The sequence below is a fragment of the Sorex araneus genome, chromosome 2 (assembly GCF_027595985.1).
Source record: "Sorex araneus isolate mSorAra2 chromosome 2, mSorAra2.pri, whole genome shotgun sequence".
Taxonomy (NCBI): Eukaryota; Metazoa; Chordata; class Mammalia; order Eulipotyphla; family Soricidae; genus Sorex; species Sorex araneus.
The window spans coordinates 316,972,202-316,996,005 of record NC_073303.1 but is presented as its reverse complement, the minus strand read 5'-3'; the positions used below and the strand labels follow the sequence as shown (position 1 = coordinate 316,996,005).

The 23,804-nt window shown below is 58.8% G+C and overlaps 1 protein-coding gene across 1 annotated transcript in view; it reads left to right on the top strand.

Annotated features, from left to right (window-relative positions):
• PLXNA2 (plexin A2) overlaps positions 1–12,831 on the top strand; it is a 51,252-nt gene extending 38,421 nt beyond the window's left edge. Inside the window, exons 15-32 of the mRNA XM_055125448.1 lie at positions 246–382; positions 1,013–1,180; positions 1,259–1,352; positions 2,211–2,450; positions 3,056–3,199; positions 3,353–3,587; positions 5,260–5,402; positions 5,645–5,913; positions 6,310–6,376; positions 6,475–6,621; positions 6,723–6,882; positions 6,967–7,070; positions 7,744–7,843; positions 8,288–8,478; positions 8,572–8,741; positions 9,366–9,578; positions 9,977–10,127; positions 10,657–12,831. Coding sequence (XP_054981423.1) covers positions 246–382; positions 1,013–1,180; positions 1,259–1,352; positions 2,211–2,450; positions 3,056–3,199; positions 3,353–3,587; positions 5,260–5,402; positions 5,645–5,913; positions 6,310–6,376; positions 6,475–6,621; positions 6,723–6,882; positions 6,967–7,070; positions 7,744–7,843; positions 8,288–8,478; positions 8,572–8,741; positions 9,366–9,578; positions 9,977–10,127; positions 10,657–10,752 — 2,829 coding nt within the window. The 3' untranslated portion in view covers positions 10,753–12,831. The remainder of the gene's footprint in view (positions 1–245; positions 383–1,012; positions 1,181–1,258; positions 1,353–2,210; positions 2,451–3,055; positions 3,200–3,352; positions 3,588–5,259; positions 5,403–5,644; positions 5,914–6,309; positions 6,377–6,474; positions 6,622–6,722; positions 6,883–6,966; positions 7,071–7,743; positions 7,844–8,287; positions 8,479–8,571; positions 8,742–9,365; positions 9,579–9,976; positions 10,128–10,656) is intronic.
• The last annotated feature ends 10,973 nt before the right edge of the window (positions 12,832–23,804 follow it).

Genomic DNA, 23,804 nt, shown 5'->3' with positions numbered 1-23,804 from the left:
CTTCTCAAGGGCCTTGGAGCACAGCTGGGCAACCATCCAAGGGACACAGGCACAACAGATCTGGCACTCCCGGTGGGCACGGGTCCTGTTCTCCATTGTAGCGCTGGCACTGGTCAGGCCCCTCCCATGACCCATGGGAATGCTCAGCAGCGCCAGCCTGCAGTGCCCCAGACTCACTCATCCCGGCTGGCTTCTGGGAGCCTCTCAGGGATCATGGTGGCCGCTCCCCCTCTGTTCTCCCCTAGCACCCATCCGTCCATTCGCTCAGCCCCATCCGCGGCCCCGAGTCGGGGGGCACCATGGTCACTCTCACTGGACAGCACCTGGGTTCTGGGAGCCGTGTGGCTGTGCACCTGGGCAACCAGACCTGCGAGTTCTATGGGTGAGTGGGCCCCGGGGTGTGTGTTACGGGGTCTGTCATGTCCCAGGAGAAGGTCACACATGACCTGTGGATGTACATGTCTGCCCTGTGGGTATACACGTGTGCTGTGGGTGCAACACATAGCCTGTGAGCATGCACACAGGTACTGTGGGTGGCACACATGCCCTGGAGGGTGTGCACACACACATGCCTGAGTGCGGAGATCAAGCGAGGCGATGCTGTCGTTGGGATCCCATGGTGGTGTCTGCAAGTATGCGTGGCCTCAGAAGTTCCTGTGGGCAGGCTGCATGGACTTGGCCACTGCGGGGGTGCCTGTCAGAACTGTCCACCCACATACTCTGTGATGAGCGTCCACCACACAGTGCAGACCTTAGGGATTCACCAGACATCAGACACTGAATGCCACATTCTAGAAAGTTCTATAGGTGTCGCCTGCCCATGCCCCTGCAATTCCATGCTCCTTACTGGGGCGTGTAGGTGCCCCCTAAATTGGCCAGTGGTCAGGTCACAGGACACAGGATCACCCCCCACCCAGGACCTCAGGGAGAGGGTGCAAGGACAGGACACAGAGCGCCCCCCCCCGCGACCCCACCCTGCCATGGCCCTTCACACCTCTTGCCGTCCTACCAGGCGGTCCATGAACGAGATTGTGTGTGTGTCCCCACCCTCGGCCACTGGCCTGGGCCCAGTTCCTGTGTGGGTGAGCGTGGACCGTGCTCATGTGGACGGTGACCTGCAGTTTGAGTACATTGATGACCCCCGCGTGCAACGAGTTGAGCCTGCCTGGAGCATCACCAGGTGAAGAAGAGGTCGGCATGGCAGGGGTGGGGGCTGCGCGCTGTGGGTGCCCCCTGACCCAGCTCTGCCTGTTCACAGTGGCCACACACCCCTGACAATCACAGGCTTCAATCTGGACGTCGTTCAGGAGCCCAGAGTCCGAATCAAGTTCAACGGCAAAGAGTCTGTGAACGTGAGTGAGGGCGACCTCACAAACCACACTTGTCTGTGAGGCTGGTGGTGGGGAGGGCGGGAGGGTCAGAGTCCTGTGGCTCTAAGGGCACATGCTGGTGCTGTGCCTGTGTGACTTCTTTCACACTCCCATGCCAGTACACCCCTCCACATATGTGCTCATACTTGTGACTCATTTACAGGAGTACATGTGCACCCCTGCCTGTACAGTCATGTGTTCCCCATGCATATACATGGGTACCCTGCATATAGTCATGTGATCCCCATGCACACACATGGGCACTATGCATATAGTTCTGTGTGTAATCATGTGACTCCCATGCATACACATGCATGCCCTTGCATACAGTCGTATGCCCTTGCACACACATATGCATCATTGCAATACAGTCATGTGACCCTCATACACACATGTGGGCACTCCTGCACACACCATGCATCCATCCTGTTCACACTCACACACACACAAGCACACACACACACACACACATACCATTCACCCTCCCGTGTCCTGCACACACTTACACGTGTCCTGCGTCCACACTTTCTGCCGGGGGTTCCTGTGGCCCCAGCTGTGCCTCCAGACCTGCACAGGCTCCTGCCACCTCAGTGCTGAGTTGCCTCTGGGCACATCCAGTGCTGGTGAATGGGTGAACAAAGGTGCTGCACACACCCTCTCTGCCTTCCTCTTCTTGGGGCTCTCCCTGTTGGAAAACAAGTGGGAGGCCAGTGCCCACCAGAGCAAAGGGCATCAAAGGACAGCTGTGGCCAAGCCTTGCTTCCGACAACCCCACGACAGTAGCCATGTCCCCAGCTTCCTGGGTACAGCGGCCTTGCTGAGGGCTGTGCCTGGGCGCAGGTGTGTCGGACCGTGAATGCCACCATGCTCACCTGCCTGGCCCCATCCCTCACCACCGACTACCGGCCTGGCCTGGACACAGTGGAGCGACCCGAGGAGTTTGGCTTCGTCTTCAACAACGTTCGCTCCCTGCTCTTGTACAACGACACCAAGTTCATCTACTACCCCAACCCCACCTTCGAGCTGCTCAGTCCCACGGGGGTCCTGGACCAGAAGCCTGGCTCCCCCATCATTCTGAAGGTACCCTCTGGCGGGGTCTCTGTGGGGTTCTGTTTATGTGGGGGTCTTTCTGAGGTTCTCTGTAGGACTCCCTGTGAGGGCTGTGGGGGCTCTGTGGGGGTCTCTGTGGGATTCCCTGTGGGGTCTCTGTGGGATTCCCTGTGTGGTTCCCTATGAGGTTGTCTGTGGCGGGTCTCTGTAGAGGTCTCTGTAGTACTCCCTGTGGGGTTCTGTGGGGGTCTTTGTGGACTCTCTGTGGGAGTCTGTGGGGTTATCTGAAGGTCTCTGGGTTCGTGGGATTTTCTGTAAGGTCTTTGAGGTTCCCTGTGGGGTTCCCTATGGGGGTTCTCTGTAGGGGTCTGTGGGGTTCTGTGTGAGGTGACAGTGCCACACCTACGGAGCTCTGCCCCTGAGTCACACCTAGTAGGGATGTTCTGGGGCCATAGGAACACCCCGTCCCCATGGGCCCAAAGCCCCACCTCTGTCCCGGTGCCCCGAGCACTGTCTCCACCTGTGCCCATTTCTCCTAAGTCCAGGCTGCCCCCAGCATCTTCTGGGTGGGGGAGTTGGGCCTGGGGTCTCCTGTGCTGGGGTGCAGGTCCCCTCTGAGCAGCTCTTCTTCACAGGGCAAGAACCTCTGCCCACCCACCTCAGGGGGCACCAAGCTTAACTACACAGTGCTGGTGGGGGACACGCCATGTGCCGTCACTGTGTCTGAGACGCAGCTGCTGTGTGAGCCCCCAAACCTCACAGGGCAGCACAAGGTCATGGTGAGTTCTCAGCCCTCTCTGGCCTCTGCTCTCTCCAGCGCCCTCCCCGCGTGGCCCCTCTCCCCTCCGCCCCCTGTCGGTTTCCAGGTGGCTGAGGCCACGAGGCACGGGGGTGTGGGCCCCAGGGTGCTGACTCATGGCCTCGTGCTGCAGGTGCTGGTGGGCGGCATGGTGTTCTCCCCCGGCTCCGTGAGCGTGGCGGCCGACAGCCTGCTCACCCTGCCTGCCATCGTCAGCATCGCCGCGGGGGGCAGCCTGTTGCTGGTCATCGTCATCGTCGTCCTGGTCGCCTACAAGCGCAAGTCCCGCGAGAACGACCTCACGCTCAAGCGACTGCAGATGCAGATGGACAGTCTGGAGTCCCGTGTGGCACTGGAGTGCAAGGAGGGTGAGCCCTGCCCGAGCCACTCGGCACCCCACACACAGACCACACCACGTACACACAAGCCACACACACACAGCTCTCACACATGCCACATGCGCCTCACACACACTGAATATGCACACCACAATCTCACACTCATCACATACCACACACCTCACACACCACATGCTGCACAGCTCACACATCACACCTCCACACCCTGCCCATGCACACACATACCCTGCTTACCCGCTCCCCAACACCGCACTCATACCCCATCCACCCCACACTCACACGCTTACACCCCCGGGAGAGAACAGCAACCCCTGCTCAGCTCCCTTGCCCCACCCTCTCACTGCCCCAGCACTCCTCAGACCCTCCCGGGCCCGCAAGTGGCAGTCAGGCCTGCTGAAAGGTGCTGTAGCCTGAGCCACACTGGCGAGGGGGAGCAGGGACCAGTGATTTGCTTTGTCTTTCATGAACATGCAGTGTGTTCTGTGTGTGTATGCGGGTGCACATGGGTGTACATGGGTGTGTGTGTATAGGTAAATATGGGTGCACATCTGTCTACACGTGTGCACGTGTGTACATGGATGCATGTAAGGGCACTGTGTATGTGGGGGTGTGTGCCTGGGCACATGTGGGGGCACATGTGTGTGCATGTGTATACATGGATGCATGTGGTTTACTTGCTGTGCATATGTGTATTTTGGTGTGTGCTTTGTATGCTTGTTGGGTACACATGGACATACATGGTGAATGCACAAATGGGTGTGTACATTGTTGCACTTATGTGTGCATGTGTTTACATGGATTACATAGGTGTATGCCTGAGTGCATTGTGCTGTGCATGTGTGCACATGGGTGTGTGCATATAGGTAAATAGGGTGCACATTTGTCTACACGTATGCACGTATGTACATGGATGTGTGTGGGGGCACTGTGTATGTGGGTGTGTGTGCCTGGCCACGTGTGGGGGAACATGTGTGTGTGCATGTGTATACATGGATGCATGTGGTTAACTTGCTCTGCATATGTGTGCATTGGTGTGTGCCTTGTGTGCTTGTTGAGTACACATGGGTGTACATAGTGAATGCACAGATGGGTGTGTACATTGTTGCACATATTTGTGCATGAGTTTACATGGGTTATATGGGTATGAGCACATGTGCATTGTGCTGTGCATGTGTGCACATGGGTGTTTGCGTGTGTGCTGTGTGTGTGGTACACATGTGCATTTATGCTGTGCATGTGTGTACATGGTTGTGTGTGTGGTGTGTGCTCATGTAGGTACACATATCCATGCATTTGTATCTATGGGTGTGTGCATGTGGGTGAATGCATATGTAGGCACTTGGTTATATGGATATACATATGCACTGTGTGCACTGGTGTGTGTATGTGTACTGTGTGTGCACTGGTGTGTGTGAATGTACTGTGTGTGCACGGGCACATGTGCATATGTGTACTGTATGTGCACTGGTGTGTGTATGTGTGGTGGTGTGTATGCATGTGTGTACTGTGTGTACTCTGGTATGTCTGCATGTATGCATGTATACATTATGGTGTGGGTGCATGCGTGTGTAGACATGTCCATACAAAGACTAGGATCCACTCTGTCACTCACTGCCTCCCCACTCGGAGTTACACCCCTGCAGTGCCTGCCCCAGCCCTGACACATCTCCCTGCTCTTCAGCCTTTGCTGAGCTACAGACGGACATCAATGAACTGACCAGCGATCTGGACCGTGCCGGCATTCCCTACCTGGACTACCGTACCTATGCCATGCGCGTGCTCTTCCCAGGCATAGAGGATCACCCCGTCCTTCGAGAGCTGGAGGTGGGCTGTGCCAGGGCTTGCCCGCGGGTGCCACGGGCTTGCTGAGGGCGGCGCCTGGGCCCATCCAGACGGTGTCTCAGGCTGGGGCTCTGAGCTGAGAGCCCAGTCGCAGGCAGGTGGCCAGCAGGCGGGGGTGGCCAGGACAGGCAGGCCCTCTGCGACCTCACAGCTCCCTGGTCCCCGAGTGTGGTGGCAGGGGCGCGGCCAGGCAGTCTGGGTGAGGACGGTGCACTGGCCCGCAGGTGCAGGGGCACGGGCAGCAGCAGGTGGAGCGGGCCCTGAAGCTCTTCGCGCAGCTGCTGCACAACAAGGTCTTCCTGCTGACCTTCATCCGCACGCTGGAGGGGCAGCGTGGCTTCTCCATGCGCGACCGGGGCACTGTGGCCTCCCTCATCATGACGGCGCTGCAGGCGCGCCTGGAGTATGCCACCGACGTGCTCAAGCAGCTGCTCTGTGACCTCATCGACAGGAACCTGGAGAACCGCAACCACCCCAAGCTGCTGCTGAGGAGGTGTGGCCCGCGGGGACGCTGAGGGGCGGGGCCCAGGGCTGCGGCAGAGCCCTCGGTGGGGATCCCCACCCTGGTGGGTGGGATCCCCAGGGTCCCAGTCTGTGGTGCTGGACTCCCCTAGACACAGCGCGGCCTGTGGCACCTGTGAGGATCTCAGACCTGGACTGGAACCAGCTCTGCAGGCTGGCCAGAGCAGAGGGGTCAGCTCAGTGAAAGTGGGGTGCAGCGAGCGCTCACTCCCCAGCTGCCCCCCACTGCCTTCCCCATCTTTATGCCTGAGAAGGGAAACCCAGAGACCAGGACCCACGTTACTTGGTGTCACTGATCCCCCCTCCCCTGAGCCCGCCAACCCCCTCTCCCACCTGAGTGGTGGCCCCTGGCACCCCTCTCCCGCAGGACGGAGTCTGTGGCTGAGAAGATGCTCACCAACTGGTTTGCTTTCCTGCTGCACAAGTTTCTGAAGGTCAGTGGGGAGGGCTGAGGAGGGGAGAGGGGCACAGGGAACCCCAGCAGGTGGCCCACCCAACAGCCCCCGAGTGCATCTGCCCATCTGCCCTGCAGGAGTGCGCGGGGGAGCCGCTGTTCATGCTGTACTGCGCCATCAAGCAGCAGATGGAGAAGGGGCCCATAGACGCCGTGACCGGCGAGGCCCGCTACTCGCTGAGTGAGGACAAGCTCATCCGGCAGCAGATCGACTACAAGACGCTGGTGCGGGCAGAGCGGCTTCTAGCCCCTCCTCCCTCTCAGCTCACCCTGACTCTGAGGAAGGGGCGGGGCCACTGAAGTCTCAGCCCTGTCCATCCCCCCAGATCTTGAACTGCGTGAACCCTGACAACGAGAACAGCCCCGAGATCCCTGTGAAGGTCCTCAACTGTGACACCATCACGCAGGTGAAGGAGAAGATCCTGGACGCCGTGTACAAGAATGTGCCCTACTCCCAGCGGCCCCGGGCCACTGACATGGATCTCGGTAGGAGCGAGCCTCGGGGCTGTGGGCGCTGGGGGGCGCTGCCCTCGAGACCCCAGACTCCTCACACTGCACCCCCCCCCCCAGAGTGGCGCCAGGGTCGCATTGCCCGGGTCGTGCTCCAGGACGAGGACATTACCACCAAGATCGAGGGGGACTGGAAGCGGCTCAACACCTTGGTGCACTACCAGGTGAGCTCGGCCACCGGGAATCCCAACGGGGCGCATTACCCGGCAGGACTCGGGAGTCAGACAGCGTCTCCAGGGGCCACGTCACGCTCTGCTCAGAACGGGACAGGCCATCCCAGCCTGGGAGAGCCTGGAGGTGACAGTGTCCCTCACACTGTCACCTGTGCCATGCGTGGAACCTGCCTGTCAGCCACTCCACTCTCGCTGCACAGCCCTGGCTGGGGAGGGGTCGGGCCTGCCGTCAGGTCACGGGCACCAGTGGGGCAGCGGCCATCAGGCCCTCCAGGCATCTCTGCCACTGGGCGGTGGCGGCAGTTTCACACCACTTTACAGAGTCCCTATCAATTGTCAAGGTCTAGATGTGAGGCGCACTTGCGGCCCTGATGCTGCTGCAGGTGCTGCCTTCCTCACCAGGGGCTCCCTTGGACCCCCACGATTCCCAGGTAGAACAGAGTCCCGCAGTGACTCTCGGCCAGGCAGGACTGGGTGGTGGGGGCAGCAAGCCCCCCAGGCCTCCCTGGCAAGCACTCCGAGGTGGGCACATCCCAGGGTCCAGCCAGGAAGGAGTCGAGTAGGAATGGGCTTCCAGTGGGGAAGGGAAAGTAAAGGACTGTCCATCCACCGGGGCTGCCGGTCAGCTCCCCTGCGCTCACCTCCCGTGCCCTCCTGTGTGCAGGTGTCTGACAGGTCTATGGTGGCGCTGGTGCCCAAGCAGACCTCCTCCTACAACATTCCCGCCTCCGCCAGCATCTCCCGATCGTCCATCAGCAAGTACGGTGAGAGCACACGGCCAGCAGCCCCCCTCAGGGCACTCCCAGCAGATGCGCACACGCAGAGCAGCGGGAGCAGCACTGACCTGGCCCGTCTGGGAAGGGCTCTGCCCCCCAAATCGTCACCGTTTGCTGCTCTCACCCTGCCCCGGCTGCCCACACCCCCGGGTGCTCACCCTGCTGCCCTGCCCTCCAACTCTGCTTCCAGTCCCAGCACCCTTGGGACCCCCAGTGTCCTGTGAGCCCTCAGTACCCTCTGACCCCTCAGCACTCACTGAAATCCTTAGCACCCTCTGACTCCCTACCCGCAGCCTCAGCATCGCTGTGTGACCACAGCGGAAGGACCTCCCCCACTGGGAGCTCCCAGACCGCGGGATGGGGCTGCCACCTGTCCACCCAGCGTCCCCCGGGCGCCCATGACCCTGCATTCCTGACTGTGCCGGGCCCCAGACTCCTCCTTCAGGTACACAGGCAGCCCCGACAGCCTGCGCTCCCGCACGCCCATGATCACGCCCGACCTGGAGAGTGGTGCCAAGGTGTGGCACCTGGTCCGCAACCACGAGCACGGCGAGCAGAAGGAGGGCGAGCGCGGCAGCAAGATGGTGTCCGAGGTCTACCTCACCCGCCTGCTGGCCACCAAGGTGGGGTCCTCAGAGGCCAGTCTGTCCTCACAGCCCCCATCCTGTCTGGCCCTGAGCCCCCGTTTCCTGAGGCTGCCCACTCCCAACCCCTAGGGCACACTGCAGAAGTTTGTGGACGACCTTCTGGAGACCCTGTTCAGCACCGTCCACCGTGGGAGTGCGCTGCCCCTGGCCATCAAGTACATGTTCGACTTCCTGGATGAGCAGGCGGACAGACATGGCATCCATGACACGGACGTCCGCCACACATGGAAGAGCAACTGGTGAGGAGGACAGAGGCCCCGGACAGCCCACGCTGCCCATCTCCGCAAGGACAGTTCCCACTCAGCCACACACACAGTGGGCCCTGGGAGCAGCTGAGTCGGGGCATCTCAGCAGGCACACAGCTGCCCTCCTGGGCTGCCCCTCAGTGGGAGCTGCTGGATGCTCTGTCCCCCAACAGGCGGGTCACTCTCCCAGGGGGGAGCGTCAGGTCCTACTGCATGGCGGGCAAGTGCCAGGGGCAATGCGTGGGTCCTGCAGCAGCCAGTAGGGCTTGCCACACAGTGTCTGAGACATGAGCTGGACTCTGGACGAGGCGCCTCCACAGAGCAGCCACGGGCAGTGCCTGCAGCCAGTGGCAGGCTGGGGAAGGGTGACAGTGGGCAGCTGCCAGCACTGGGTCACCCAGTCAGCCACGGGTCAGAAATAGGGTGTAGCCTCCACATGGCCTGTCTGGGCGACGTCTGTCCAGAGAGCTAGAGTGACTCGGGCCATAGGCTTTGGTGTCCCTGTGAGAGGCACGGGGGATGGAGCGTCCGGCCCTCTCTTTGGGGGCAGACTCGGCCACTGGAGAGGCCTGGACGCTGGCAGTGTGAGCTGTGGCTCCCTCCTGCTCTCTGCCCCAGCCTGCCCCTGCGCTTCTGGGTGAACGTGATCAAGAACCCGCAGTTCGTGTTCGACATCCACAAGGGCAGCATCACGGACGCCTGCCTGTCGGTGGTGGCACAGACCTTCATGGACTCCTGCTCCACATCCGAGCACCGGCTGGGCAAGGACTCGCCTTCCAACAAGCTGCTCTATGCCAAGGACATCCCTAGCTACAAGAGCTGGGTGGAGAGGTGGGTGCACCCATGCAGCAGCCTCCACTCGCCCCAGCCCACCCGTGCAGTGACCCCGCTCCAGCCCCTCCCACGCGATAGCCCCACCCACCCATGAGTGAGGACCCCCTGGCAGTGGCCCCACCTCAGACGTGCCCACACACTCAGGGAATCAGCCCACACTGTCTGCAGCCCTGGCCACACACACACCCTGTAGCCCAGCCTCCCCCGTGCTGCAGGCCCTACCCACGCCCCACCTGGCCCTGTCCGGGCCTTAGCGTCCTGCTGCGCACCCCCCCACCATGCAGGGAGGGCCACAGGCCTGGTGGGGGGCCACACCACAGCCGTGAGAGGAGTGAGGGCGGGGAGGCGGGCACCATCAAGAGCAGCGTCAAGAGTTCCTGTCTTCCTGGCCGCAGATACTACGCAGACATCACCAAGCTGCCAGCCATCAGTGACCAGGACATGAATGCGTATCTGGCCGAGCAGTCCCGCCTGCATGCCACCGACTTCAGCATGCTGAGTGCTCTCAGTGAGATGTACACATACGTGAGCAAGTACAGTGAGGAGGTGAGCCCCCCATGTGCCCGCCTGCACACCCCCTGCCCTCACGGTGCACTGGCACTGCCTCCATGCAGCCCGCCCTCCCTTTCCAGACCCCCTACCTGGGCTGGCCACAGTGTGGGTTCAGCTGTCCAGTGGTGCTAGGGGCCCCCTGGAGCCTGGCTCCATGCCTGACTTAGCTTGGCTCCACGAGCTGTTGGTCGTGGTTGGCAGATGGACACTTAGGAAGCCCAGCATGCTCTGAGACAGACACATGTGTGCACATACAGGCACACAGCCACATAAAGCGCCATGCACATGCGATATATGGATGTGCATAGAGAAGCTTGCCTCCGCACACATGCATGTGTGGGTGTGTGCTTGTGTGTGCTCACCCATGGTGTGGAGAAATAGTTGAGCACCAGGACACATGAAATACATGCATGTTGGCATCTGTCCATGTGATCCATGTGTGTAGTGTACAAGCTCACAGATGAGACTCATACCGTGGGTCTGCGTGTGCTCGCCGTGTCCTGACGCCCGCCTCTGCCCATAGCTCGTCGGAGCCCTGGAGCAGGATGAGCAGGCGCGGCGGCAGCGTCTGGCCTCCAAGGTGCAGCAGCTCATCGGCGCCATGTCCTTCGAGAGCTGACGCGGCCTGTCCTGCGGGAGGAGCCCACAGCAGGGCGCCCCGCATCCCTGCACATGCCCTTCCCGCCAGGCAGCGGACGCCCACCGAGGATGGGTGGCAGCAGGCGTGCAGGTGGAGAGGCGTGTGCGGCCCTGCTCGTGGCGCTTTGCATGAGGACTCACTGATGTATCTGGGGAAATGAGAACTTTAATTTTTTTAAGAAAAAGGAAAAACCAGAAATAAAGCAACAGAAAAAGCCTCCCTGCGCCCCGATCCAGCTCCTGTCTGGCCTGAGCCCGTGCCTGCCTCTGCCATCATTCTTCCTTGTTCGGCTCCTGCTTCCAAGCGCCAGAGCCCACAGAGAGGCTGACAGGGCTGGAGGGGCAGCCCAGCCTGCGGCAGGAGGAGGACACGGGCCTCGAAGGCACTTCGAAGAAGCCACCCTCTGCTGGACGGTGCCCTCATCCCCGCCCCAGACCTGGAGAGGGCAGCACCCTGACCCTCACAGCTGGCACGGGGCGGCTGGCCAAGGCCTATCCAGGCTCTCCTCCAGCAAGGACAGACCAAACCGTGTGCACGACGAGCAATACTTGAAGCCAGCAGGCGTGCGGGCACCCATGGGTGTCTCCTGAGGCTCCTCCTCGGGCCTGGGACTATCCCATGTGCAGCTTCTGAACCAGAGACCAAAGGCTCCTGCGCTCAGCCTGCTGCCAGCCCAAGGTATCGCCCCAGGACGGCACTGGGAACCCCAGGCCCTGTGAAAGAAGGACCCTGCACTGCGGCAGGCTGGGCACGGGGTTGGAAGGGCTGCAGGGGCAGAGCGTCGGACACCCCTCATTCTGGGTTTACAGTGCTGGCACATGGGACCAGCTCCCAGATCACCCGCACCCCCTCACCCCTATCTCCCAGCAGCTCCCATTGCCAAAGTCCCTGCTGGCGCCTGGGGCTGGGCAGGGGCTCTGAGGGCAGCTGACCCTGCGCTTGACCTGTGCCTGAGCCCCACCGAGAGGAGGAGTGGAACACAGTCCCAATACTCAGGAAACGCGCCCTTGCTTGCCCCCCGCAGCCATACCGCGGGGCGCTCCCCCACCAAGCCAAAGGGACTGTGCTCTGAGCCCCCGACAGAGACGTGAGGGGCTGTGAACTCCACTGCTTCGGTGGGCAGCAAAGCATGCTGGACGCCACCCCCCCCCCGCCTCCTGTCCTGACTGCAGCCCCTTGACACCCTAAGGAGGTGGTGAAGTGGGGACCGAGGAGTCGGGCCTGGAGCATCTCCATGTGCCACAGAGGGGGACTGGTGCCCTGGGGGGAAACCAGTCCCTCCCACCTCCACTGTGGGCCCCTCCTGCCCCCAGAGTACAGGGCTGGGGAGGGACAGGGAGAGCAGAGGCTAGAGATGCCCCACCCTGGAAGAAAGCTGCTTCCCTTTCCAGAACCTTCTGCGCAACAGGACCCATGTGGCTCCAGATGGAGAGACACAGTGAGATGGAGGCCAGAGGGTCCCGAGAACTCAGGAGCCAGCCTCACCCGTCCCTCATCCTGGCAGGGCAGAGGGCTGTGGGACAGAGCTCTCGCCCCTGCAGAGAGCAGATGGGGTGCACTGTGGGCAAGAGGGCCGGGCCTGCTCCTCTCAGCACCTCCCAGGCCCAGCTCCCCAGAGGCCAAGGCCAGTGCTGTCCACGTAGAATTTGTGGGGTCACTCCTGGTCTTAGGGGTCCACGTGCCAGGAAACCCACGAGGAGCACTCACGCCAGCTGCGTGGCCCTTTCCGAGCCCTGTGTCCACCAAGCGCCCTGTGAATAGGCCGCAGGGCCGGAGGGAGCCGCGTCCTCTGCTCCCCTGTGGACACTGCAATTGTGTTATATATATATTTTTAAGGAGATTCAATGATCACTGTCTGGTTTTTGTTGTTTTTACAAATGTTGTGGATCAAACACTGTAAGAAAATGAAGTATTTAAAACGTTCCAATAAAATGGGGTTTTTGTTATTCTAATATATTATTGTGAACCTATTGTAAATATGAAAACTCCTATTTTGCAAGCCAAGGACACATTTGTACTGTTGTTATATATAAATAAAGTTTACTGGATAAAAATGTACTCATTCATGAGAGTAAGTGCAGATGGGGGGAGGGGCTATAGGATGCTTCCCACCTCCTGGTGCCCCCCAGGCGGGCTGTGCATCAAGACAACATGAGCGCACATGTGCACACAAACATATATGCACACAGACACATTTACAGACATGCATGCACACAGGCACTCACACATGACATGCACATGGACACATGTACAAACATGCATGGACACATACACATGATGTACATAGACACATGTACAGATGCATGCACATAGACATGCACACATGCACAAGGCATATGTACCCAGAGACACAGATATATGTGCACACACATGTGCACACAGGTATGTGCATACAGGCATATGTACAGACATGCATGCATACTGACACATGCACAGACATGGTGCTCGTTCCAGCTGGAACTCTCTTGCCATTCCCCATGCCTCCTCTTCAAACATGGACTTGGGGTCCTGCTGGTCCCAGGTTCTGGTCTGCCCGGGAGCCTGGCTGGAGCACCTGGCCTCGGCATCTGTGCCTGTCTTGATCTGCAGGGAGGGTGTGCCAGGCCGGCAGGGAGAGCAGAGCTTTAGTCCATGAGTCTATTTGGGGGAATTTATTTAAACATGACCCCACGGAACAAAATGAATGTCAGATGAGCTAGAGTTAGATGTTAAGAAAACGAAACTACAAAATGCCCAGGACAAAATACAGCTTCATTACTACCATCCGGGTGTGGAGATGTTGTTCCTGATCACCCAGCAAGAAGGGGAGTCATGGGAGGGATCTGTTTTTCTGCAGAGCCCTTCAGACTGTCTCTGTGTCATAAAATGAATAGCAGAATCACCCCGAGAAAAATGTCTTCAGCAAAAACATCCAAAAGCTAATGATTTTAAATACAAACTAGCCCTCAGACATAACAAAGCCCATAAAGTCCGGAAGGAAAATGAGGTGGACTGAGGTGGGCTCTGCACAAGGCGGTGACATCCAGCGGCTCCAGAGACATCCGAAGACTCGCCCCCTGGCCAAGATGGGTGTAGTGCCACGCCATGCCTTCGTCTCACCAGTCCACTTACTTCTGACAACCAGGACAGACCAGAGGGTCAGCTCCTGACTCTGCACTTTTCACAGCCAGGAGGGAGCTGAACAACCCAGAACCTCCAAGGGGCTCCCCAGGGGAGTGGGCCTGAGGGGACTGGGCTGGAGGGGAGTGGGTCGAGCAGCCCCCCAGAGGTGGGAGTGGCCCTATCCTTGTCAGAGCGCCCTGGAGCTACGGTCCAGGCTTCACCTCACTCTGGCTCTGTTCTGGTTCTGGGCGCAGGGTTTTCACTCCTGGGACTCTGCCCGACCCACAGGCCCTCTCGGCCCTGGTCTGTTCCAGCTCAGGCAGTGTTTCCTGCCCACTCGCCACTCCCACCTGCCACCAGCTGCCCACATTGGGTACAGGAGTGGGGCTCTCTCACCAGTGGTACCCAGGAGAGGGAGAGGGAGCCCCCAGAACTGGGCACTTCGAGGCCTGGGATGTCTGCCTACACGGTTCTCACCTCCGACCCACCCCAGTCCCCACAGGGGCTTCCCAGGGCCCTGGGGGGGCAGGTGGAAGCCAGCCTTGGCCCGACATGAGCACTCCAGAAAACACTCCCACAGAATGCATCCACGGAGCCCAGAGACTGCACCCGTGGAGAGCCCACGGAGTCATCTCACACCAGAGGCTGGCCCACATACAAAAGAACCAAAGCAGCCAGTGCTGGCGTGGATGTGGGGAGAAGAGGATGCTCCTTCACTACTGGTGGGAATGCTGACTAGTCCAGCTTTTTTGGAAAACAATATGGACGTTTCTCAAAAAACTAGAAATCTGGGGCTGGAGCAATAGTACAGTGGGTAGGGCGTTTGCCTTGTGCGCAGCCTACTGGGTTCAATTCCCAGCATCCCAAATGCCCATATGGTCTCCAAGCACAGGCGGGAGTAATTCCTGAGTGCATGAGCCAGGAGTAACCCCTGTGCATTGCCGGGTGTGACCCAAAAAGCAAAACAAAAAAAAAAACTAGAAATTGAGCTCCTGTTTTACCCAGCAATACCACTTCTGGGAATATGTCCAAAGATTAAAAAAAAATACAGTAGAAATGATATCTGCACTTGTATGTTTATTGCAGCATTATTTACAATAGCCAGAATCTGGAAAAAAACCTGAATGTCCAAGAACAGATGACTGGTTAAAGAAACTTTGGGGGGCTGGAGCGATAGCACAGAGGGGAGGGCGTTTGCCTTGCTCATGGCCGACCCGGGTTTGATTCCCAGCATCCCATATGGTCCCCTAAGCACCACCAGGAGTAATTCCTGAGTGCATGAGCCAGGAGTAGCCCCTGAGCATCGCTGGGTGTGACAAAAAGCAAAAAAGAAAAAAAGAAACTTTGCTACATCTACACAATGGAATACTATGCAGCTGTTAGAAAAGATGAAATCATTAAATTTGCATACAAGTGAATGAACATGGAGAGTATCACACTAGTGAAATGAGTCAGAAAGAGAGGGACATACATAGAAGGACTGCACCTATCTGTGGAATATAAAGTAACATGACAGAGACTAACACCTAAGTAGAGATAAGGGCCAGGAGGATCGCTCCATGGCTTGAAAGCCGATCTCACGTGCTTGGGGAAAAGGCAGCTGGGATAGAGAAGGGACCACTAAGTAAATGTTGCTTGGAGGGCTGCTCGGGATGGGAGATGCGTGCTGAAAGTAGACTATGGACCAAACATGATGGCTGCTTAGTGCCTATATTGCAAACCATAACACCCAAAAGGACAGAGAGAATGAAGGGAATGTGCTTGCCATGGGGGCAGGGAGGGGGAAGGGGCAGGAAGGGTACTAGGGACATTGGTGGTGGAGAAGGGCAGGCAGGGAGGGATGGGTCCTCGATGCCTGCATGACTGAAACATAATCACAAAAGTTTGTAAATCTGTAACTGCAACTCATGGTGATTCGTTAAAATTAAAAAAAAATTTAAAAAGCACGAAGAGCCCACAGAACCCATGAATTCCAAAGAGCCCACAGAGCCCACGGAGCCCACAGAGACCACAGAGCCCATGAAGTCCAAAGAGCCCACAGAGCCCATGAATTCCAAAGAGCCCACAGAGCCCACGGAGCCCACAGAGCCCACGGAGCCCACAGAGCCCACAGAGCCCATGGAGCCCACGGAGCCCACAGAGCCCACAGAGCCCACGGAGCCCACGGAGCCCACAGAGCCCACGGAGCCCACGGAGCCCACAGAGCCCATGGAGCCCACGGAGCCCACAGAGCCCACGGAGCCCACAGAGCCCATGGAGCCCACAGAGCCCACAGAGCCCATGGAGCCCACGGAGCCCACAGAGCCCATGGAGCCCACGGAGCCCACGGAGCCCACAGAGCCCACGGAGCCCACAGAGCCCACGGAGCCCACAGAGCCCACAGAGCCCACGGAGCCCATGGAGCCCACGGAGCCCACAGAGCCCACAGAGCCCATGGAGCCCACAGAGCCCACAGAGCCCATGGAGCCCACGGAGCCCACGGAGCCCACAGAGCCCACAGAGCCCACAGAGCCCACGGAGCCCACAGAGCCCACAGAGCCCACGGAGCCCACAGAGCCCACAGAGCCCACAGAGCCCACAGAGCCCATGGAGCCCACGGAGCCCACAGAGCCCACGGAGCCCACGGAGCCCACGGAGCCCACAGAGCCCACAGAGCCCATGGAGCCCACGGAGCCCATGGAGCCCACGGAGCCCACAGAGCCCACAGAGCCCACAGAGCCCACGGAGCCCACGGAGCCCACGGAGCCCACAGAGCCCACAGAGCCCACAGAGCCCACGGAGCCCACGGAGCCCACGGAGCCCACAGAGCCCACAGAGCCCACAGAGCCCACGGAGCCCACAGAGCCCACAGAGCCCACGGAGCCCACGGAGCCCACGGAGCCCATAGAGTGCACCCACGGAGCCCAGAGACTGTGCCTACAGAGTGAACGCACGGCGTGAGTGCACGAAGTGTGCCGCAGAGCACACACACAGCTAGTCTGCCGCCTGGCTCGTGTCACTTTGGGGATCCCCGGGGATGTGAAACAAGTCAGTTCTGCTAGTGAGCCATTTGCCGCAGGAGGAGAAGCCACGTCCTAGATCCCCAGGCCAGAGCACAGTGGCCCTGGAGCAACTGGGTTTCACAGGAGGGCCACCCCATACACGCAGACTGGGGACACAGCGGGCTCCCGGTCTAGGACGTCTAGTTTAGATCCATCTGCACATGCCCTGGCCTGCCGCATGTCCGGGAAGCAGCCGTTAGCTGAGGGAACATGCACCTCCCGGGCTTTGCCAGCTCCTCATAATTAAGTCCTGCCTAGAAATCCAATTATGCTGCTCGTGGCCACCCTCTGGCTAAGCACTGACAGGAGGGGCTCAGGTTTAACTAATGCTGGCGAAAAATTAATATCGCGGCGGCCATGTGGGCTAATTAAAAGTGCCGCCTCTATTAGTGGCCTTTATGTAAAAAAATGAGACTATCATTATGGGTTGATAACAGCCCTTATCAGGTCCCTGCTGTGGGTCCCACGGCCTGGCTAGTGGTGAGTGTGACACGGCAATTCCCAGCCAGGGAGCTCCCAGGGCCAGTGCTCCCTGGTCTGTGCCCTAGGGAGTCCCCCCTGAGTCTGCATATCAGTAGCCATATCCTGCGATGGGACCCCGTTTCCGAGAGGCTGGAGAGTGTGGGCAGGGGTCGACAGCAGCCTGGGGTGCTTAGTAGGGGTGGGCAGAAAACAGGAGTAAAGGGAGGGAGGGAGGAGGGAGGGCAGGAAGAGGAAGGAGGAAGAGAGAGCCTAGGGCAGGAGGAGGGACAGAGAGAGGAGGAGTGCAGGAGGAGGGAGAGAGGAAGGAGAGCGGGCCTGGGGCAGGGCAGCAGGGATGGCGCCAGGCTGCTGCTCCGGACACTCTGACGTGACCCATCAGTCGGTCCAGGAGGGACCTCTGCCTGGCTAGGTCGTTTCCACAGCCAAGGGGGTGCCCGGGGCTACCCCCTCCCCAGGAGTCTGGGAGCAGAGGGCAGGTCAGTCTGGCTCAGGCACAGAGGCCTTAGGAAGAGTCCTGGACCCTCAAAGGGTGCCCAGGGGGTGCTTACCGGTGTCCCGGGCCCTGGAGGTGTGGAGCAGTATCACCTGACACTGGTCAATTAGGTGGCCTGAAGGCTGCAGGCAGCATGCAGTGTCGCCTGTGACCGACAGAGGGCGCCCATGACCGGCCACCCCCCCCACTCCCCACCCACCCCCCCCGCCCCCACGCCCCACCCCCACGCCCCACCCCCACGAGCGGCTCTCTCCTGCTCCCTTGGTCCTGCCCAGCCAGAAGCCAGTCTCTCTTCCCTGGTCTCCCCGTCCACTCACAGGGTGTGAAAAATGGACTGTGTCTTTTTTTGGGTGCCTGTTTCCAGGCGTGAGAGGAGCTAGTGCAGGCTCATCCGCAAAGTCCCCATCCGTCCCTGCATGGGGGCAGCGACCCAGCACACGCATTTGTTCTGGGCCCAGAAATGCACAGTTGTCCTCTCTCGTGGCCCTGTCATAGCGCGCAGTGACCCCAATCATAGGCTTTTTCATTGGAGAATTAATTCCCACTTCAGGTAAGAAACTCCATCTGTCTTCAAGGGAGAGGCTGTGGTGTCAGGAGCCCGCCCCTCCCCCCATGACCCCACCTGGCACATGGCACCATTTGTGAACACTGCCGTCCAGCTCCTGGAGTGCCGGTCCTGCAGAGGAGCACGTGCAGAGGCTGAAATAATGGCTGTGCATGTTTAATACATCAATTTAAGTTATCTCCCCTGCTCTAAAAGGTGGGATGATTTCATAAATAATTATAAAGCATTTACAAATGCCACCTTAAAGCAAAGCATTATTGCTAATCCTTTATCTCCCACAAACACAGAAATAACAATTAGATTCCTGGGAAGAAAAGGGGAGGGAATGTTCTGGAATCTCCCTCTTTGCTGAATGCAAATAAGGAACAAGGAACAACAGCAGCCCAGAGGAGGCAGGGACTTCTCCTTCCAGAAGGAGCAGATGTCTGCCTATTTGTCCTCCCTCCCTCAATCTTGGAGGGGAGGGGGCTGGGGCAGTGCTGGGAGCAGGAGCAGGGTGGGTGCAGCCTCGGGGAAGGGAGCCTGGGATGGGAGGCTGACATAATAGCACAGAAATCTGGCCCAGGTTGGAATATGGGGTGCCCCAATCCTACGTATGACAGAAGTCCAGAATTTGGGGTGCCCCCACCCCAGCACACACTACTTGTGAGAACAGAGGGTCCTCAAATCTGTACTCATAACAGGATGAATGAGAGGCTCCCCTGACATCTGCACATGCAAATGGAATAAGGGTGATGTCACTGTGTTCATGTCTTATGCACACACATCTGTGTGCACATCTGTGTATCTGTGTGCACACACATGTGCATGTTTACATGCACTCACATCTATGCGCATGACTGTATGCACCCATGTGTGTCTGCATGCAACATATGTGAATGTGTGTGCACATGCATGTATGTCTGCCTGTGTGCATGCCTGTGTCTGCACATATGTACGTGTGTGTACAACACATGTGTGCACACACGCACATGTCAGTGTCCATGCATATGCGCACCTATGTGTGCATGCCTGCATGTGCACATGTGTATATGCCTTGTGCACATCTGTGTGCGCATGCACACAGATGTTTATTGCTTTGTACATGTATGTGTGTACATCTGTTGTATGTGCACGTGTCATGTCAGTGTGTGCATGTGTACAAACATCCATGAATACTTGTACATGTCTGTGTGTACACTTATGCATGTGTCTTGTGCATGCATTATTGTGCACGTGTGTGCATACATGTGTGCACTGCCTATTTTCACAAATGTGTGCCTGTGTATGTGCCTGCATGTATGCAATCATACATGCATGCATGTAAGCACATGTGCGCATCATGGATGCTGGCACACATGTGTATGTACACAGACAGGCATGGCACTTGTGCAGTCTCTGCATTGACCAAGCCTCCCTCCAGCAGGTGCTGCACTCATGGAGACCACGGGAGCAGTGAGAATCTGTGGTGCCCACAAAGGGCTCATCTTCCCGGCTGTCACAGCAGACATGGGACAGAAGTGAAAGGCATGACAGCATGTCCCACTTCCCTTCCAGATCAGCCCAGATTCCTGTGTGGCCAGCACACTGCTAATTAGCGGGCAAGTGCCTGGGAAGGAGCCAGCCCCTAATTACTCCCTCCGGAGCTGCCTGCCTGTCAGAGTGACAGACGTGGAGGCCAGTCCCCACTTAGCAATTAATGGCTCACACCTGCCAGAGCAAGCAGCAGGAGGGGAGGGGAGGGGCCGGGTGGGGCCGGGTGGGGCGAGGGTCTTTCTGTCACTGCGGGGGGGGGGGGGCAGGCAAAGAGCGCCTCCTCCTGGCCCCCACTCCTGCTCCCCTCCAGAGAAGCAGGGCGGGGGTGCAGGCATGTCCTGAGCTGTCCACCTCCTGTGTTGGCCTGGACGTTGGCTGGTTAACAAGAATCCCCAGTCCAGGCACCCCTGAGCCCCACGCGTGTCCTCTGCTGCTTCCTCCACCCACAGCCCCCAGTGCCATCCGGACACTGTCCAAGCCCACATCTAACTCACGTGACCAGCTGCCGTGGAGTCAGGACCCTAGGCACAGAGTTTCCGTCCTTGTCCTGGTGGGCTGGATGGCCCCACTAGCACACAGGCCCAGGTGTGGCAGTGGCTGTGGCTCCTGGGTGCTGTGGAAAGAGGAGTGACAAGCTTCCAGGGAGCTGGGGCTGGGGCTGCGGTGATGTGAGGGATGCAGGAAGAAATTGCAGATGGCTCAGCAACCAGGGACCCAGCACCCAGGAACCCAGCAGCCAGCACTCAGGGACCCAGTGCCCAGGAACCAGCTGGGCACAAGGCAGACAGAGGTGCAATTCGGGGCTCGACCCTCAAAGCTGCTGGAGAGCCTATGTAGCCACTGCCCTGTCCTCTGCAGACCCCTCCCATAGCCAGACTTTAGTCCCGCCCTGACCACCCCTGCCTGGCACTTGGCAGCCACCAGAGGGCACTCACGGGCTACAAACAGCCGGGTGCTGCTCCATCTGCTCCGCGGAGGGGTCCCCCCTGAAACTGGGGGGTCTTCTCAATCAGAGGCTTGGTGGGACGTCATCTCCCCCAGCTCATACCCTCCCTCCTGCCGCTTCCCTCTGTCCCCCGTCCCCCTGTCCTGCCCTCGCCCTAAGAGGTGGTGGCCCAGGGAGCCAGGACCCAGCTTGCCGCCCCAGGAGGGCTGCCGAGCCTGGCCCTCCACACATTCATACCCCCACCCAGAGGCTACTCCCGCTCAGCCGCCCCCCCACCCCGAGTCAGGAGACACACAGCCCGCCCCCGCACCACACCCACCCCCCACACACACTCACACCCACACACTCACACCCACACTCCCACACACACACTCACACACATCCACACGCTCAAACCCACACACACACTCACACCCACCCACACACACTCACACACACTCAGAAGACTCACATACCCACACACACAAATACCCCTCACACAGTCACACCCACTCACACACACGCGCGCACCCACACACACACAGTCACTCACACTCATATACACCCACACACTAACACACATGCACACCCACACACACCCACTCACACACACTCTTATACACCCACACACACTCACACACACCCTCACACTCCACACACACTCACATCCACTCACACACATACCCCTACCCACACACTCACACCCACACACTCACACCCCCACCCACACATTCACACCCACACACATACTCACATACCCACACACACTCACAAACACTCACCCCAACACACTCCCACACCCACACACATACTCACACCCACACACACATCCACACATTCACACACACCCCACACACACTCACACACACTCACACCCACATACTCACCCCACACACTCACACACACCCTCACACCCCACACACACTCACACACACCCCACACACTCACACACCTCTATACGTACCGCAACACCCATCTCCCATGCACACACTCACACACCCACACTCACACATTCACACACTCCCCACACACAAACTCACACACAAAAACTCACACTCACATCCACACACTCGCACCCACACACAACCAGACATAAACACACCCATACACACTCACACACACTTACCGCCATACATACACATCAACACAAATACCCAACACCCACCCCTCATGCACACACACAACCCCACACTCACACACACCCTACACACAAATTCACACACAATAACACACACTCACATTCACACACACTCACAACCACACACCCCAACACACACCCGGACACAAACACAAACACACCCAGACACACACTCTCATCCACACCTACACACATTCACCACCATACACACACATCAACACACACACCCAACACCCACCCCTCATGCACACACTCACACACACACACCAACAAACTCACACCCCCACACCCCCCACACTCACACCCACACACACACTTACACCCGCACACGCACACACACCGTCATACACACACATCAACATACACACCCAACACCACCCCCATGCACACACTCACACCCCCACACACAAACTCACACACTTATATCTACACACTCACAACCACACATACCTACACTCAGACACACACCCACAGTCACACACACACCAACACACACCCCACACACACCCACACACATATCCATCCCCACATTCACACCGATACACCCCATACATACACACACCCAAACACGCCCACACATACATACACATCCCACACACTCACGCCCACACAACCCACACACGTGCACACACAAAAAACCACAAAAACCAAACCCACACTCACACCCACACACACCACACAGACACACCCCTACACGCACTCACATACACACCCCCACACTCACACACCCACACACCCACATACACACACATACACACAAAAAATGACATTACACACACACACGCACATCCACACACACCTATCCACACCCACCACACCCACACACACCATACACATAGTCCCACACACCCACATACACATTCACACCCCCCACACACCATCCCCCACCCCCACACATACACCCACACACACACATCCTCCTACATACACTCACAAACTCACACATCCCCACTAATACCCCACACACACTCACACACCCTACACACCCACAACCTCACACCCATGTCCCCCCACACATTAATACCCCCCTACACACACTCACACCCCCTTACACTCACTCACACTCACACACACACACACCAATACACACACACACACAAACACATACTCTCATGTAGCGGCTGTGAGGCAGAGCTGGACAGCGTGTGGGCCGGCAGGGGGCGCTGGCCCCACATACCCTCTGGATGTGGACTCTGGGCTCTGGTCCAGGGCTGGGCCAGGGTCCCTGGGCCTGAGAGAGGAGGTGTGTGGGGAACCCAGGTCTTGGGCTGGGGCCTGGGGTCCCAGGTGAATGCAGGGTACAGGGATGGATGCGGGTCCTGGGGTAGGGGCGAAGGGTACTCGGGGTCCTGGGACCCTGCCCGGGCTGCAGGCACTCCTGCTTCCTGCCCGTGCTGGCCACCTTGTAGGGTCAGTCCAGGCCAAGGCCGCCGGTCGGCTGAGCTGCTCTGGCCTGTGCCAGGGCTGACGCTGCGTCCAGGCGGCCTGGGCCGCAGGGCACACAGACCCGGGCTGCTGGGCTCTGGCTGCAGGAGGCCGCCCCCATGCTACTCTCCCCCAGGACCAGTCAAGGAGGGGGTAACCCCACTTTCCCCACAGGCCTGGAAGTGGGCCTCCATGAAGCAAGGGCTGGCTCCCTTGGGGGCTCACTGGGGCCTCAGGGGTCCTGGCGTCCCCTCCGCCCAGCCCCATCTCCAGCACTCCTGGAAGAGTGCAGGTGCCCCATCTGCAGAGGAAGCCATGGTTGAGCCCCTACCCGCTGCCCAGTG